Source organism: Salvia miltiorrhiza, chromosome 6 (assembly GCF_028751815.1).
Source record: "Salvia miltiorrhiza cultivar Shanhuang (shh) chromosome 6, IMPLAD_Smil_shh, whole genome shotgun sequence".
NCBI lineage: Eukaryota > Viridiplantae > Streptophyta > Magnoliopsida > Lamiales > Lamiaceae > Salvia > Salvia miltiorrhiza.
In genome coordinates this window covers 10936119-10949397 of record NC_080392.1, presented here as the reverse complement: position 1 = coordinate 10949397, position 13279 = coordinate 10936119, and the positions used below count along the sequence as shown (strand labels likewise).

Here is a 13279-nt window from a genome sequence, read left to right as displayed (position 1 = left end):
TGCTTATTGTTGTTGCTTGAGGCAGTGGTGGTGTAAACAAGGTGCAAATGGCTGAACCTTTGGTGGGGAATGTGAACCAGCCGCCGAAGACTGAGGCGGGTGGGCCGAGCCAGCCGGTTCCTGAGGCTGTGAGATGTGGGCTAAATGGAAAGAAGCATGAAATGGTGGGTTTCCTCATCATCAATGGTAGAAGATAACCAAGTGGTGGTGACAGTTGAGAATGCACCACTGATAGGGATGGGGGAGTGCCGAATTTGCCAGGAGGAGGGCGGTCATGTAACGGTGGTTGTGGTTGTGTTTCGAAGGGGCAGAGTCATGTTGCTCAGCCTTTGAATCGGAATGGGAGGCCGATGATGGCTCGCCGGATTCTGGAAATGGTGATGGCGGCGCGGCGGACCGCCTAGAACAGGAAGAAGGCAGTGGAATGGCTACCGAATTTTAGGATTTCTTTTTTTTTGTTTAGAAAATTTTCAAAATATCAAAACGACGTCGTTTTGCACACGTGGCTTGCCAGTGTGTAAAAAAACCACGTGGTTATCCATGTCATCGCCGGTCAAACTTAAGAGTTGCCGGAATTTTCGCCGTGTGCAATTTGTAACAAAATTAAAAGGTGATGTATGCTGAAGCTATTTTTAAAGGTTATGTGCAATTTGCAAATTTCGTAAAAATTCATGTATTTTCGGACTATTAACCCTTCTTTAATTACTCACAAATGCAAATATACTATTTCGAGATAAAAGTGAAAAGTTGAAGCCGTTATCTACGTGTCATTAGTGTCGCTATTTTCTCTCCACCTTTTCTTCTTTCCTTTTCCATTTCTTTCGCTTTTCCCTATTTTCTGTCCTTCAAATTTTCTTGCCCTTTATTTTCAATCTAGTGTCGTCCCACCTGCTTCTGATCTCTAGGTAGTGATGATACGTTCAGCTGAATACTCATATTTTTCCCCAATTATGCATAATTTTCAATCTCCTTCGACATCGAGATGAACTTAACCATCTCGCTTTAAATCTCTGTAGTTTTTCTAATTAATTTTGTCTCTTACTGTTGCATGAATATTTGCGTGCTCATTTGAGATGACGGATGCGTAATTGCTCATAGTTTGTTGTTATAAGATATTATTGCTGATTTTAGAGAAAAAACAAATTACTTTTCTTATTGTTGTTCTTGATTTCTCTCTCTCTCTCTCTCTCTATTCGTGTGAATTTCTGTTGTTAGCTCGCACACTCACACACATCCAAAGTTATGATGTTCGGATCTTTTTGGAAGGAAGATTATGATGGGCATTACTTAGAAACTTACTCGGTTTGTTGTGTTTCCGATTTCAGTGTCTTAATTATCAGCTTAGGAGTTGAGGGGGCCTAGAAGAGTTTCGAATCTTAAGTCGTCGCTTCTGCAATGATTCACTGATAATATTGAAGGAAATGCTAAGAAGCTTTTGCATCTCGTTGTTGGATTTGATGATTTATCAATTTTGAGTCTTGAGTGGTTTCTGCTGCGATGTTTTACTTTGACTGAGGTTCTAAATGCTATTGCATTTATGTATTGGATTGCATACACTGTTTTGACTTTCAAAAGGCTGGACTTGGAAGGCTGTTCAGTTATGTCTTTGCAGTAGTTACTTTAAAATAGCCATAACATGCCAGCAGTTATCATAGTTCAGTTTTTGCTAGTGATGTCTGGTCTGTGAATGAGAAATGTTGTTGAGGTTCATATGGACAGAGTGCACAGCATGTGCGGATTTCTCTCAGCTCTGGATGAAAGAAGGAATATTGCTGTAAGTTCATGACAGAATTGAGCGTTTTTTTGGCTACAAGAGGTGCTGGAGGTGTGGAATTGAGGAGTTTTACATGTATAGAATGTCAAAGATAGGCCTTTGGTCCTTCATATAGTGGCTTCCAGAAAAGCTACGATAGATATGACTAAACTTCTACGTGTGTGCATAGTCTTTCTGCTGTTCAGAATTGACTGGAGAAAATTGATTGTTTTCTGTTCAGTTCTTACCGTAGTTAGTGTTTTGATGCAGATTTCTAAACTTCCATATCCACTAACTGAAAAAATATCCCCTCCAAACTCTGAAATTGCATCATATAATCGCAATCCCATGAATACAACAGTAAATTTGGATAAAAGTTGGTCATTGGCAGTGGATGTGCAGCTCAAATCTGTTCGAGATGCACCAGCAATTGTTCCACTTAATTCTTCTTCCAAACTGGATAGATTATTGGTAATTCCTAACAAAACAGTTAGAGCATCTCAAAGGAGAAGAAATAATAGTGTAAATTTGTTCACGCTCTCCCCACCATCTCCGACTCAGACGGTTAAAAAACTCCCCCGCCAGTTGGAGGTAATTTGGTTATTGTTGGTAATATTAAATTGTACAGCTTGCTTATGTCACATTTCTTATTTGAATAATTTTTCTTACTGTTTATAGAGATACTTATCTTCGTTGACACCAGATGAAACACTTGCATTTGTTAAAAGAGATATTGAGAACTCCTCGCTCGCTAGTGATGATGATCCTGAATTATATGCCCCTCTGTTCCGCAATATTTCAACTTTCAAGAGGTACATCTAGAGAGCATGCCCCTCTGTTTACTTCATTCCAACCATTTTTGTCGACAACATGCAGTCATTTAGTTTAGTAGGGAACTGCAAGAGAGGTTCTTATGTGGATGGGGAAGCAACATAGAAACATTATTTAGTATGTTATCATTAATAATGAAAAATGGATATATCAAAGCAAATGTACTTGGAACCTTACTTGCCAATCTTTCTTCTTCTTCTTCTTGCCAATCTTTTTTCTTCTTCTTTGTATTTTTTTTTTTTTTTAATTTTTGTTTTCTAACTTAGGTTCGAGATTCAAAGGAATTTCCGAAATGTTGGGACATTGAAAACCTTCGGGAGCTAAGACTCAGGTTTGAGTCCTTATTAACACACATAAAATAGATATGTGAATTTGATGAGAGAATGAGTAAGATAAGGGGAAATTTTAGTAATGGCAACTCTTGTTGGAACCCTCTGTCATCATTTAGTTACCTGTCACTTTGATTATGTACAATAGATATTCTGATATGCAATTCTTACTCCGTTACAAGATAAAAGCCTTATCGCAGAACAAATGTGTTAATCTTAGGTCACATTTAGAAGGGTTAGAGTGCTAGATAGAAAGATCAGATCTAGAGTGGTATGTACTTTAAGTCAAATACTTCTTGCTTTATTTACAGTATTAGTTTCTGTATGAGGTTCTCATTTATCGGTCATTTTCTAAACTCATATTGTACTACAATAAATAAATAACACACACAAACAAGAGAAAACAATATATTAGAGAATGGAGTAATATCGAAACTTAGTTCTAAATCAATCTACTACAAAATATTTAGACCTAGAGCTGCAGGATTCAATTTCTAACCATAATTGAGACAATGAACAACTCCTAGTTGAATTTGGTGTTTAAACATGTTTATTATATAGGCCCATACTATTATATATTACTATGCCAATTAAAGTCGCTTTGTACTTGATTATACGAGATTCTTATTTTGTACTCCGTCCGTCCCATTACTTTTGGCCACGGAGATTAAGAAAAAGTGTAGCTAGTGTATAAAGTGAGTTGGTGGAACATATTTAAGGATTATTTTAAGTGAGTTGGGCCTACCATTAATAATATTTTAAATAGTTAATATTTTACTGAAAAAGGGAATGGGACATTATTAGTGGGACATCCCAATATAGTAACTGGGACGTTACTAATGGGACGGAGGGAGTACTATACTGATCTCACTCTCATGTTTCATTTTATTATAACCTGTATAATGATATATCTCGCTGTGTACATGTAAACTATACAACTGAAGCTCTTATGTGGATTCACTAATTTGTGGAAATCAAGAGAGTAAGTGATTATTGATCTGTAAACTTGGTTATTAGATACCCAAGGTTTTGTTCTAAAATCGTATGATGATTATGTCTCACTGTGTACATGTAATAATAACTTTTCCTAAGACCTGTGTCACGATGAAGGCCAGGAACTGCATAGATGTACATGATATGTTTCAAGAATTCCCATGATATGCAATCCTGCTTATCAAAGTTACTTCCTTTTTGTGTGTCTTCCGGTTTCCCAGTACTCCCATATGATATTATAGCTTTTGTTATGATAAAATTCAAATTCCAGGAGCTATGAGTGGATGGAGCAATTGCTAAAAGTTTACATTTATCGAGATGGAAAACCACCTATTTTTCATCACCCTAAACTTTCTGGAATTTACTCATCTGAAGGATGGTTCATGAAGTTGATGGAAGCAAGCAGGCAATTCGTAACAAAGGACCCAGAAAAGGCTCACTTGTTCTATCTTCCATATAGTGCACGTCAGTTACAATTGGCTCTTTATGTTCCAAATTCACATAATCTGCAGCCATTGTCTATCTTTCTGCGTGACTATGTGAACATGCTTGCTGCAAAGTATCCATTCTGGAACCGGACCCATGGATCAGATCATTTCCTTGTTGCTTGCCATGATTGGGTACGGTAATTTAATTGCATGCAGAGATATCTTGTGCTAAATTTGCTATCCTATAAACCACTGGTATGGATTGCTTGCTTCATCTGAGAGCAATAATGAAAATCTCAACCTTACTAATCTAGCTAGGTAATTACTTATTGCCTATTGGAGATTAGTCTCCAAGTAAATTTTCCATAGGCTTAATCTTCTTAGAGACATCACGCATCATTTGTTCTAATTTCAGCTATGCAGGTAATATAGGGTCACTAACTTAATGTTGCGATTTCCCTCTAATGGAGTATCTTGGAAGTGATTTAAGGTTCTTTTAATTTGTTTTTTGAGGGCTTTGTAGTCATGATAACGCAAGATAGGTGCTGGTCTAAGGAGATTGCCTTCCTTTTTTCAACCTACAAACTATGCTGGATTTAAATTTAATAACAAGACCAAGTAGGTTAGGGATTGTGATTCTGTCTGACATTTGTCGTAAGTAAATTGCTGCAAAAATAGCCAAAAAGAGTGATGAAAATGGAAATATTTTTCCAGAAACTCGTCTTTAGCCTAGAAACCAAGTGCTTGAATGATATTTTGGTCAAAGGCTTTCTGGTGTCCATTCGGTTCCCCTAAAAAATCTCAATCTAAAAGATATTTGAATAGTGATAGTTGCTGGTTCTGGTAGCATATAGAAACAATCGTTAGATGTATAGTTCTTTTATTTGTTAAATTTGATGCTGTAACTCTCATTTTGTTGAACTATGTTCATGTCTAAAACTTGGGTCCCTATACTTTTTATTTATGTTAAAATTAGGTTGTTTTGCTACATCAGAATTAAGGACCTGAATTTTAACATAAACGAGAGAACGAGGATTTAATTTTACAATCTATCAAGGACCCAATTAAAAAAGAACTAATAAAAGTGAAAGTATCAGGTCCTAATGTTCACAAATAAAAGCATACAAATTCGATTCATAGAAACTTAAAAGCACAAGGGGACCTAAATATACTTCATCTCTATTTTTGTCATAACTTAAAATTTGCGATGTATATACTATAGGAAGTTTTGCACCTAGCAATAAACAATTCCATGTATACATTTCTTCGTCAAATTCATTTTAAGTAGTTTACTATGATTCATACATTTGTTATGGCCTATCCTTTTTCAAACTGGCATATCAATTAGGATTTCCAATACAGTTAAATCAAAATGAGGCTTCACAGCTCATTCTTGTCAAACTTCTACAGATTAGCCATGGACAGCTCCAATCAACTCAACAAATCCTACAAATTTATGCTTGCTTGTCTTGCTATTACTATGCTCAAGTCAACTCTCTCTCTCTCTTGGGTGAAAGATGTGCTTAGCCTTCATGGATTTAGGATTGTACCGTGTTCATTGAATTAAGAGGCAATTTGTATTGGCTGAGATTTAATTAGATTCCCTAGTTGCAGATACCAACATACTTCTTCCTTTTAGCCTACTGCACTAGCCTTCTTCTTAGTGCAACAAGAAATAAAAAAAAATCCAAATATTGGCTTTAGAGCCAAGTTCTTTCAAGTCTCCAAACCATGTAAATAATGAATAACTATGTGTGAGGTTTTCCACTGTGAAGTGATCTTATGTCAACACTTGTACATAACATTGGTAAATGTTCTATACAGATTGGACTCAGGTCACCATAGAAATGCAGAAAGAATTTTTGTGTGATATGGTCGAAACATCAGAGATTGATCTGCACAAGTAAATGAATAGGTGATCTCTATGTAGTTTTCAACAGAGAAACTGCCTCTTTGGCTCAAGTTGGAATTGGCAACTGAATATTGTTACTGATTTCAATGAAAATGCTCTGGCATTTCAGTATTTTGGATTGAGTCTATTTCAATTGAGTTCATTCCCGCTCACACTTGTCTTGCATTTAGATAAAAATCCATACACTGGCTCAAACTAGGCTGTTCAGTCTCTTTTGTCCAAATAATATTGAGCCAAGTAAGTTTGGGGCTGATTTGTGATTGTTAAAAGTTCACTTCTATGCCTAAGGCTTCTTCTATTTCTCTGACAGTGGAAACTGAAATCAAGTTGATAGAGTTAAGGTGGAGATAACGCGAAGAACCGAATGAACGCAATGGAACAGAACAAGAACACAAAGATAGAATGTAATACTGAAAATAAACTAGAACAGAACGATAATATGGAAAAATAAACTCCTCCGCTGAGGCCTACAGCAACATGCTGTAACACTCAATCTGACCTCGACGTGATCGATTCCTACCCAAAGATGAACTATAAATAGACCCAAAAAAAACTCTAATCCTAATAAGCCCATGCATAACGTGTGCTATCACAAGTACTCTCCCTCCAAAAGTTGCAATATGTATGCTGATTGGGATAATTACTTGCAAACTATGCTCTTGCAAGCATATATTCTGTTAAGTTAATTCTTTCAGAGTTGAATTCTGATGCTGGGAAGGAATGCGCTTCTGCTAGAAGTAATGAATCACATGGCATCTCCCTGTTAAAATTTCTTGTTGTATTTACCTGATTGAAGCTTGTAATTAGTGTTGCAAACATAGCTCCATAAATCAATTAGGCCTCTTTTAGAAAGCCTTTTACATTCATACAGTGCCAGGAGATGTAAACTTAGCATAGTTAGTAACTATTGAGAAATGAGAAACAGGTTCTTGTGTGTTAATTTTGGGAGTTCATTGGTGATTTTCTGGTTGATAAAATTCAGGACATTGTTAGTTTTAGTGTCTCATCTTCTGTTGTCATATCTCTCTAGCCGACTTTTGTTGATCTCATACTTCTTTTCTCTCACCCCCAGGATCTTCCTTCACTTACAGGGACCGTATACTCTAAAGGAGCATGACGAGCTTATAAGAAATACCATTAAAGTTCTGTGCAACGCAGATGCATCTGAGGGGATATTTAAAGCTGGAAAGGATGTTTCCCTGCCAGAAACGACCATAAGCAATCCTAGAAGGCCTCTTAGAAATGTTGGTGGAAGAAGAGTGTCACAGCGGCCAATTCTTGCCTTCTTAGCTGGGTTCGATCATGGTAGGGTTCGTCCTGTACTTCTGAAGCACTGGCGTGACAAAGACGAGGACATGAAGATTTATGGGCCTCTACCTAAAACGGTAGCAAGAATAATGTCATATCCTCGTCACATGAAATCGAGCAAATATTGCATTTGTCCCATGGGCTATGAGGTCAACAGCCCGAGAATTGTTGAAGCAATATACTATGAGTGTGTCCCGGTGATTATTGCTGACAATCTTGTTCCTCCGCTCAACGATGTTCTCAATTGGGACGCCTTCTCAGTCACTGTTGCTGAAAAGGACATTCCCAAGCTCAAACATATCCTCTTAGCAATCCCTTTGAAGAAGTACCTTACCATGCAAACCAATGTCAAAATGCTGCAGAAGCATTTCCTCTGGAATGCAAAACCTGTTCGCTACGATCTCTTCCACATGATTCTGCATTCGATATGGTCCAGCAGGCTAAAACAGATCCACTTACCACAGCCATCGTAATGAGATATAACCCTACTTCAGTATCACAGGTACACTCTGATTTTGCGTTGCTTCATTCATTTGATCAACCAATTGTGCATGTGCATTAAATCGATCATAGAAGAAAAGAAAACTGCATTCAGCATATTTATCAACCGATTCAGGCATAAAATTCATTGTAAAGTTGTTGTGATATTCTTTTTGTACAAGGAATGGAACATATTTTTGTAAATGGTCCCATTTAAACTTTATTTCTGGGCTCGTCCATTAATCTTCAGTAAATAACAACTTGATTAAAGGTCTGTTACAAAATCTGTGCGGGTATCAGTTTATAAAAGCTTGTTTAGTTAAAAACGTTAATGTAGACAAATCCAAGCTTGAGTTCTACAGTAATTGACTTATTAGCTTGTGAGCAAGCATGCTAATAATTGATGAGTTCGATCAGATGTATAAAAATATTAATTTGACATTTAATTAGTGAGCCAAAAATATTCAGCTTCAACTCGAATTGTCCCAATATGGTTTTAAAAATATAGTAGTATAAGTATCAACTACTGAGAGCATCTCCAGTGGCAGGCGCTTAGGGGAGGCGTTATAAGGTGGTCTCCACCTTAGCTTCTCTCCTCTCCGGTGCATTTTCTATAAGAGGTGTTATAATCTCTATTTTTACTCTTTTATTTTAAAATTCAACATTTCATTAAAGTTAAAATTCAACATTACATTAATTAAAATAAAATAAAATACTTAAAATAAAATATAATAATTAAATTTAAATTACAATAATCTTTTTATTGCTCAATCGGACCAAAGCGAGACCAAATAGTGCTCTTTCAAATCTGAAGTGTGAATGTTGCGATCTCACATGGAGGATTGTCGAGCGACATACGCTCAAAATTCTGGCGGAGCTCCGGTGCGAGGATGAGATGCGGCTGAGCTACTTGAAACTTCGTTGGTGATCTATTCTTCCCATTCCGATGCGTGGTCGCCTTCGTCTAGGATGATTATATTGTGCAAAATAATGCACGTGAATATGATGTTGCTCAACTCTTCCTTCTTCCAAAAACAAGCTGGTCCTTTGATGATTGGCCAACGAGCTTGAAGCACGCTGAAAGCTCGTTCAATGTCCTTCGCAAGCCGCTTCTTGCATTAACTTGAATCTTTTACTCTTGTCGTTAAACGAAAATTGAGGACTCTTCGCGAAAGTGGGCCAATCAGGGTAGGTGAACGAAAAATATTTTTTTTAAGAAAAAAAATAAAAAAAAAAAAAACAAAAATAGGTGCAACAGTCGCATTTTTATAAGTTTTTTTCCTATTTTTTTAATTCGCTCGTGAATATCATGTTGATCACATTTCTCCCCTTTGTGTCTGGCACCATCGGCCGCGTCCAGAACGAGCCTCCCCAGCAGGTGCTGGAGATGCTCTAAGAGTGCGTTTATCTTGATTGTAAATTTTTCATTGGAAAATGATTGATTAGAAAAGATGAGAAAATATTATCTTTTCCTCCATTTTTATCATGTGTTTACTAGAAATGAAAATATTAAAAAATATTGGAGAATATTTTCACATCACTATCTAAAGATAATATTATTCAATATTGGAGGGAAAATAAGTGAAAAGGAGCTGCCCGACAAAATTATCCATCCTATTCGAATAAATTTGTTATCATAATAAACATGTGAAAATAGTGTAAAAAATGGTGAAAATATATATTTTTTCCTTATTTTTCATCAAAGTTAACGCACCATAAGAAATCATTGTCTTGATAAAATTGAGATGTCACTGAACGCCAATAATCATTCCAAGAATAGTTTCAACTCGAATCTTCCGAACTTGTTTTCGCATTTAACATTCGTTGTGTTCATCAATCCATTTAACTTCTAAATTCATATGTTGTTCCAATTTAATATACACGTCGTTAAACGTAGAAGATTTCAACACATATTCAAACAACCAACCAAATAATGAAAAAAAAAAAAAAAAAAAACGGTTGAATCCAAATCTAATCGAATGTTCTGTTAGATTTGGCATGCTAATTTAGAGTGGTTTGATATCAATCAATTTCAATTTGGTATTACTCAGATTAAGTTTAACGGATAGGAAAGAAAAGAACAAAAAAAGAAGACGCCTTCCATTTTATTTTAATTAGAAGGCGAAATCTTACAAACAATTATGATATCAACTCAACTAAGGGATCCTAGAAGGGAAAATTGAATGGAGAGAATGGCAGCATAAAATAAATCTGCTTTTTTCTTCTATCCTTTTAGATTCAATCATCAACAATAATCGTTTCTACAAAACTGTTTCATCACTGGCCAACAGAAAAAGGCAGAATACATAATAAACAAAAAATGGTGATAACTCAAGGCTTATCCTCAGATTCAGCTAGAGCATTCAAATCTACATAAGCAATAACATAAACGCTGCTCACCATCAAAATTTGTCAAAAATACTTCTTACTTCGACTATACTACTTATATCAGTAGAAGCTTCCCCAACAAATTTGCACATACATCAACAAGGATGGGACGATGCAATGCGTCTATAAACAGCTTGATACGTCTGCCCTTCATTCCTTGCTACTTTCTGCCCTTCCTCAGTGGCAGTGCTCAAGAGCTTCACAACGGGATCAGCTGCCAGCTCTTCCTCTGAAAGAGGCTCAAACAATGTATGATCATCCAAACAACCTTTCATCCACACCCCAAGCTCCTCTACATCAGTGATTGTGTATATAATCCCACCAACTTTAAGCACGTAGGCATACTCATCCAACAAATGAGGACTAATTACCCTACGTCGATGATTCTTCTCTTTGAAATGAGGATCTGGAAACAGAAAGAACATCTTGGAGAGCTGCGCTTTCTCAAAGTAATTGGGAATGTACTTCATGGAATTTGTCCGAACAACAGACACGTTCTCATATCTGCCAGGATTAGAGGCCCTCAAGGCTAGGATTCTTTCCTTCACATACTCTGTTACTTTGTCCCTCAGTTCCATCCCGATCATAAGTGTCTCGGGGAAAAGTGTTGCAAGACTAATTAGAAGCCCACCAAATCCACATCCAATATCGGCAAACTCAATCTTTTTGGAGCCACTAGATTCATAGGGAGGGAAGAACTTAGGGAAATGGGAAATGCAGTCAAACTGAGCTGGGGAGATAGGAACTGGGAAATGTGAATCACTCAAGGGGTTGCTGTGAGCCCGAGCTCGATAGAACCGCTTACGAGGAAGGCCGGTTGTCTTGCTGTGAGTAGGATTTGAAATGGAGTCATGCTCCAACATCTCCCCTTTCTTGCACAAACAAATTAAACAGAAGCTAGTTAATGTGACTGTAAACAAATTTCAATAATTTGTTATACATGGTGCGCAGATCAGAATATTCCACTTCAACAATGCAAGAAACAAGAATTTTCAGCATACGGCCAATTTTCATTTTTTATACTACCTCCGTCTACCAAGAGTATACAACAATTACCCGATTTGGCGTCCACAAAGAGTATACTACTTCCTTTTTTTAACATTACCCCATTTTCTCTTTTTAACCACAACCACTCATTTATACATGACCTCACACTCAATTCAACCACAATCACTCATTTCTACAAGATTGAGACCCTTACATCTACCAACCATTTTATTAAAACTCGTGTCGAACCCAAAGTAATATACTCTTGGTGGACGGAGGTAGTATATCATAACAGACATTGAAGAATATACATCCAACAAAAAATGCCACTAAAGGATTCACTTTAACGAAATAGACAAAGAACGTTTTGCAAATAAGTTCAATTTCTCCCTGTTCCAGATTATTAACCATATAACATCATTTTCAGTCAATCAAACATGAGTTTTGCACTAATGTATCAATCTCAGACAGCACTTTTCCCAGAAAGGCAAAATAAAGAAGAAAAGGAGTGCACAGCCGCCGTAGATTAGGGAAATTACGTTTGAAATTTTTTTTGCAAAAAATGATGTGCAGATTTTGCAAACAATGACGTTTAAATAATCTTTTTTGTCTTTGTTTCTTAGTGTGTGTGTAAAGAATTGACAGAGAATATGGACGCCGGTAGGGCAGAGCATTTGGGTGGTTACCAAATTACTTTTTCCGCCAAACCCAACTGCCCCAAATCAAGAGGGATTACAAAGACATGCTACTCAATATTTGGAAATCGAATAGAAAGCCATAGCAGTTATCTGAAGCTCAGCATGCGCTTCTTCGTCTAAACGTTGCACGAGCAATTTCAAGCAGCTAAGAATACAGTGATTCACATATCCAATGAATGAAATTACTAGTTCAATTGTCAAGAACGCTTGGCATTTTCAATTAGTTCATAACTCTCTTCACAAGATTTCATAGAATGTTCGGCAGAATTTAACACATTTTACCTTTTATGTGGCGGCGGATAAGGGATCTGTCGAGAGCGAGAGCCGGAGTAAGAAGGCGAGCGAGAATCTGATCCCCACAATACAATTGAGATGGCAGAGCAGGGCGGGAGTGGAGGCGGCGTGGAAGATTGGTGAAACCCTTTGCGGATAAATTTTCTTCTGGGCTGACCCGCCAACTCGTACGGGTTAACCCGATTAATTAGATTTACACTCGGCCGGGCTACCATTTTTTAGCTGTAATCCTCTAATTTTATGGGCTCATTTGGATCGGCATCGGCCCACAAGTGTAAGGATTGAAAAAGAGTTTCGGCATTTTTATTTCTTTTGTGCTGAATTTTTCAAAACCTTTTTATTTTTGGACTTTTAGAGATGTGGGCTGTTAATGTTTTTCTAGGAACATCTACCATGCAAGAGCCCTAACGGTGGGGCCATCTTTACATCACATCACAGTTTATACAATAGATTTTTTATTCTATTTTTAAAAATAAATTTTTAAATAAAATAAATATCAAAATTGCATGCATTTTGGGTGACGTCGGTTTTTTTTTAAAAAAAGGTGGTCTTGGCCTCTTGGGTACACTCGGGTGTACCGTACACCCGGGTTGACCCGTACTCAGATCCTGACTCTCATTCTGATCTAAACTCGCATCCTAACTCAAATCGTGTAAATGACACTATTCAATTATACAAATGACACTGCATGTAATTGACACTATTCTGTTATACAAATAATACTGCGTATAAATGACACAATAACATTATAAATGACACTGTGTATAATTGACACTATTCAAAAATATAAATGACACTTCTTGTAATTGACACTATAAGATTGTAAATGACACTATAATATTTTAAATAACACTATAAGATTGAAAATGACACTATAA

At 36.8% G+C, this 13279-nt stretch overlaps 2 protein-coding genes across 3 annotated transcripts; one reads left to right on the top strand and one right to left on the bottom strand.

Moving 5' to 3' along the window:
• Positions 1–764: 764 nt before the first annotated feature.
• LOC130988615 (probable glycosyltransferase At5g25310) lies at positions 765–8257 on the top strand. Its single transcript, XM_057912505.1, has 5 exons — positions 765–905; positions 1326–2344; positions 2432–2565; positions 4178–4526; positions 7338–8257. Exons 2-5 carry the CDS (start codon positions 1916–1918, stop codon positions 8025–8027), a joined length of 1602 nt encoding a protein of 533 aa, XP_057768488.1. The 5' UTR covers positions 765–905; positions 1326–1915; the 3' UTR covers positions 8028–8257.
• Positions 8258–10226: 1969 nt separating this feature from the next.
• Positions 10227–12626, bottom strand: LOC130988614 (tRNA (guanine-N(7)-)-methyltransferase). 2 transcript variants are annotated; one of them, XM_057912504.1, is made up of 2 exons: positions 12390–12626; positions 10227–11290 (listed from the first exon to the last, which is right to left on the bottom strand). In XM_057912504.1, exon 2 carries the CDS (start codon positions 11283–11285, stop codon positions 10518–10520), a length of 768 nt encoding a protein of 255 aa, XP_057768487.1. In that variant the 5' UTR covers positions 11286–11290; positions 12390–12626; the 3' UTR covers positions 10227–10517. The 2 variants fall into 2 exon arrangements, with proteins under 2 accessions (XP_057768487.1, XP_057768486.1); XM_057912503.1 differs by having other exon boundaries at positions 10227–11294; positions 12390–12615.
• Between the last annotated feature and the right edge of the window lie 653 nt (positions 12627–13279).

What these genes read in the sequence shown, in the direction of transcription:
- LOC130988615 (XM_057912505.1), top strand. Translation starts at nt 1,916, where the DNA reads ATGACTAAACTTCTACGTGTGTGCATAGTCTTTCTGCTGTTCAGAATT. An exon ending in AATATTTCAACTTTCAAGAG is followed by an intron (nt 2,566 to 4,177) that starts GTACATCTAGAG and finishes TTCAAATTCCAG; the next exon opens with GAGCTATGAGTGGATGGAGC. An exon ending in TTGTTGCTTGCCATGATTGG is followed by an intron (nt 4,527 to 7,337) that starts GTACGGTAATTT and finishes CTTCACTTACAG; the next exon opens with GGACCGTATACTCTAAAGGA.
- LOC130988614 (XM_057912504.1), bottom strand. Translation starts at nt 11,285, where the DNA reads ATGTTGGAGCATGACTCCATTTCAAATCCTACTCACAGCAAGACAACC.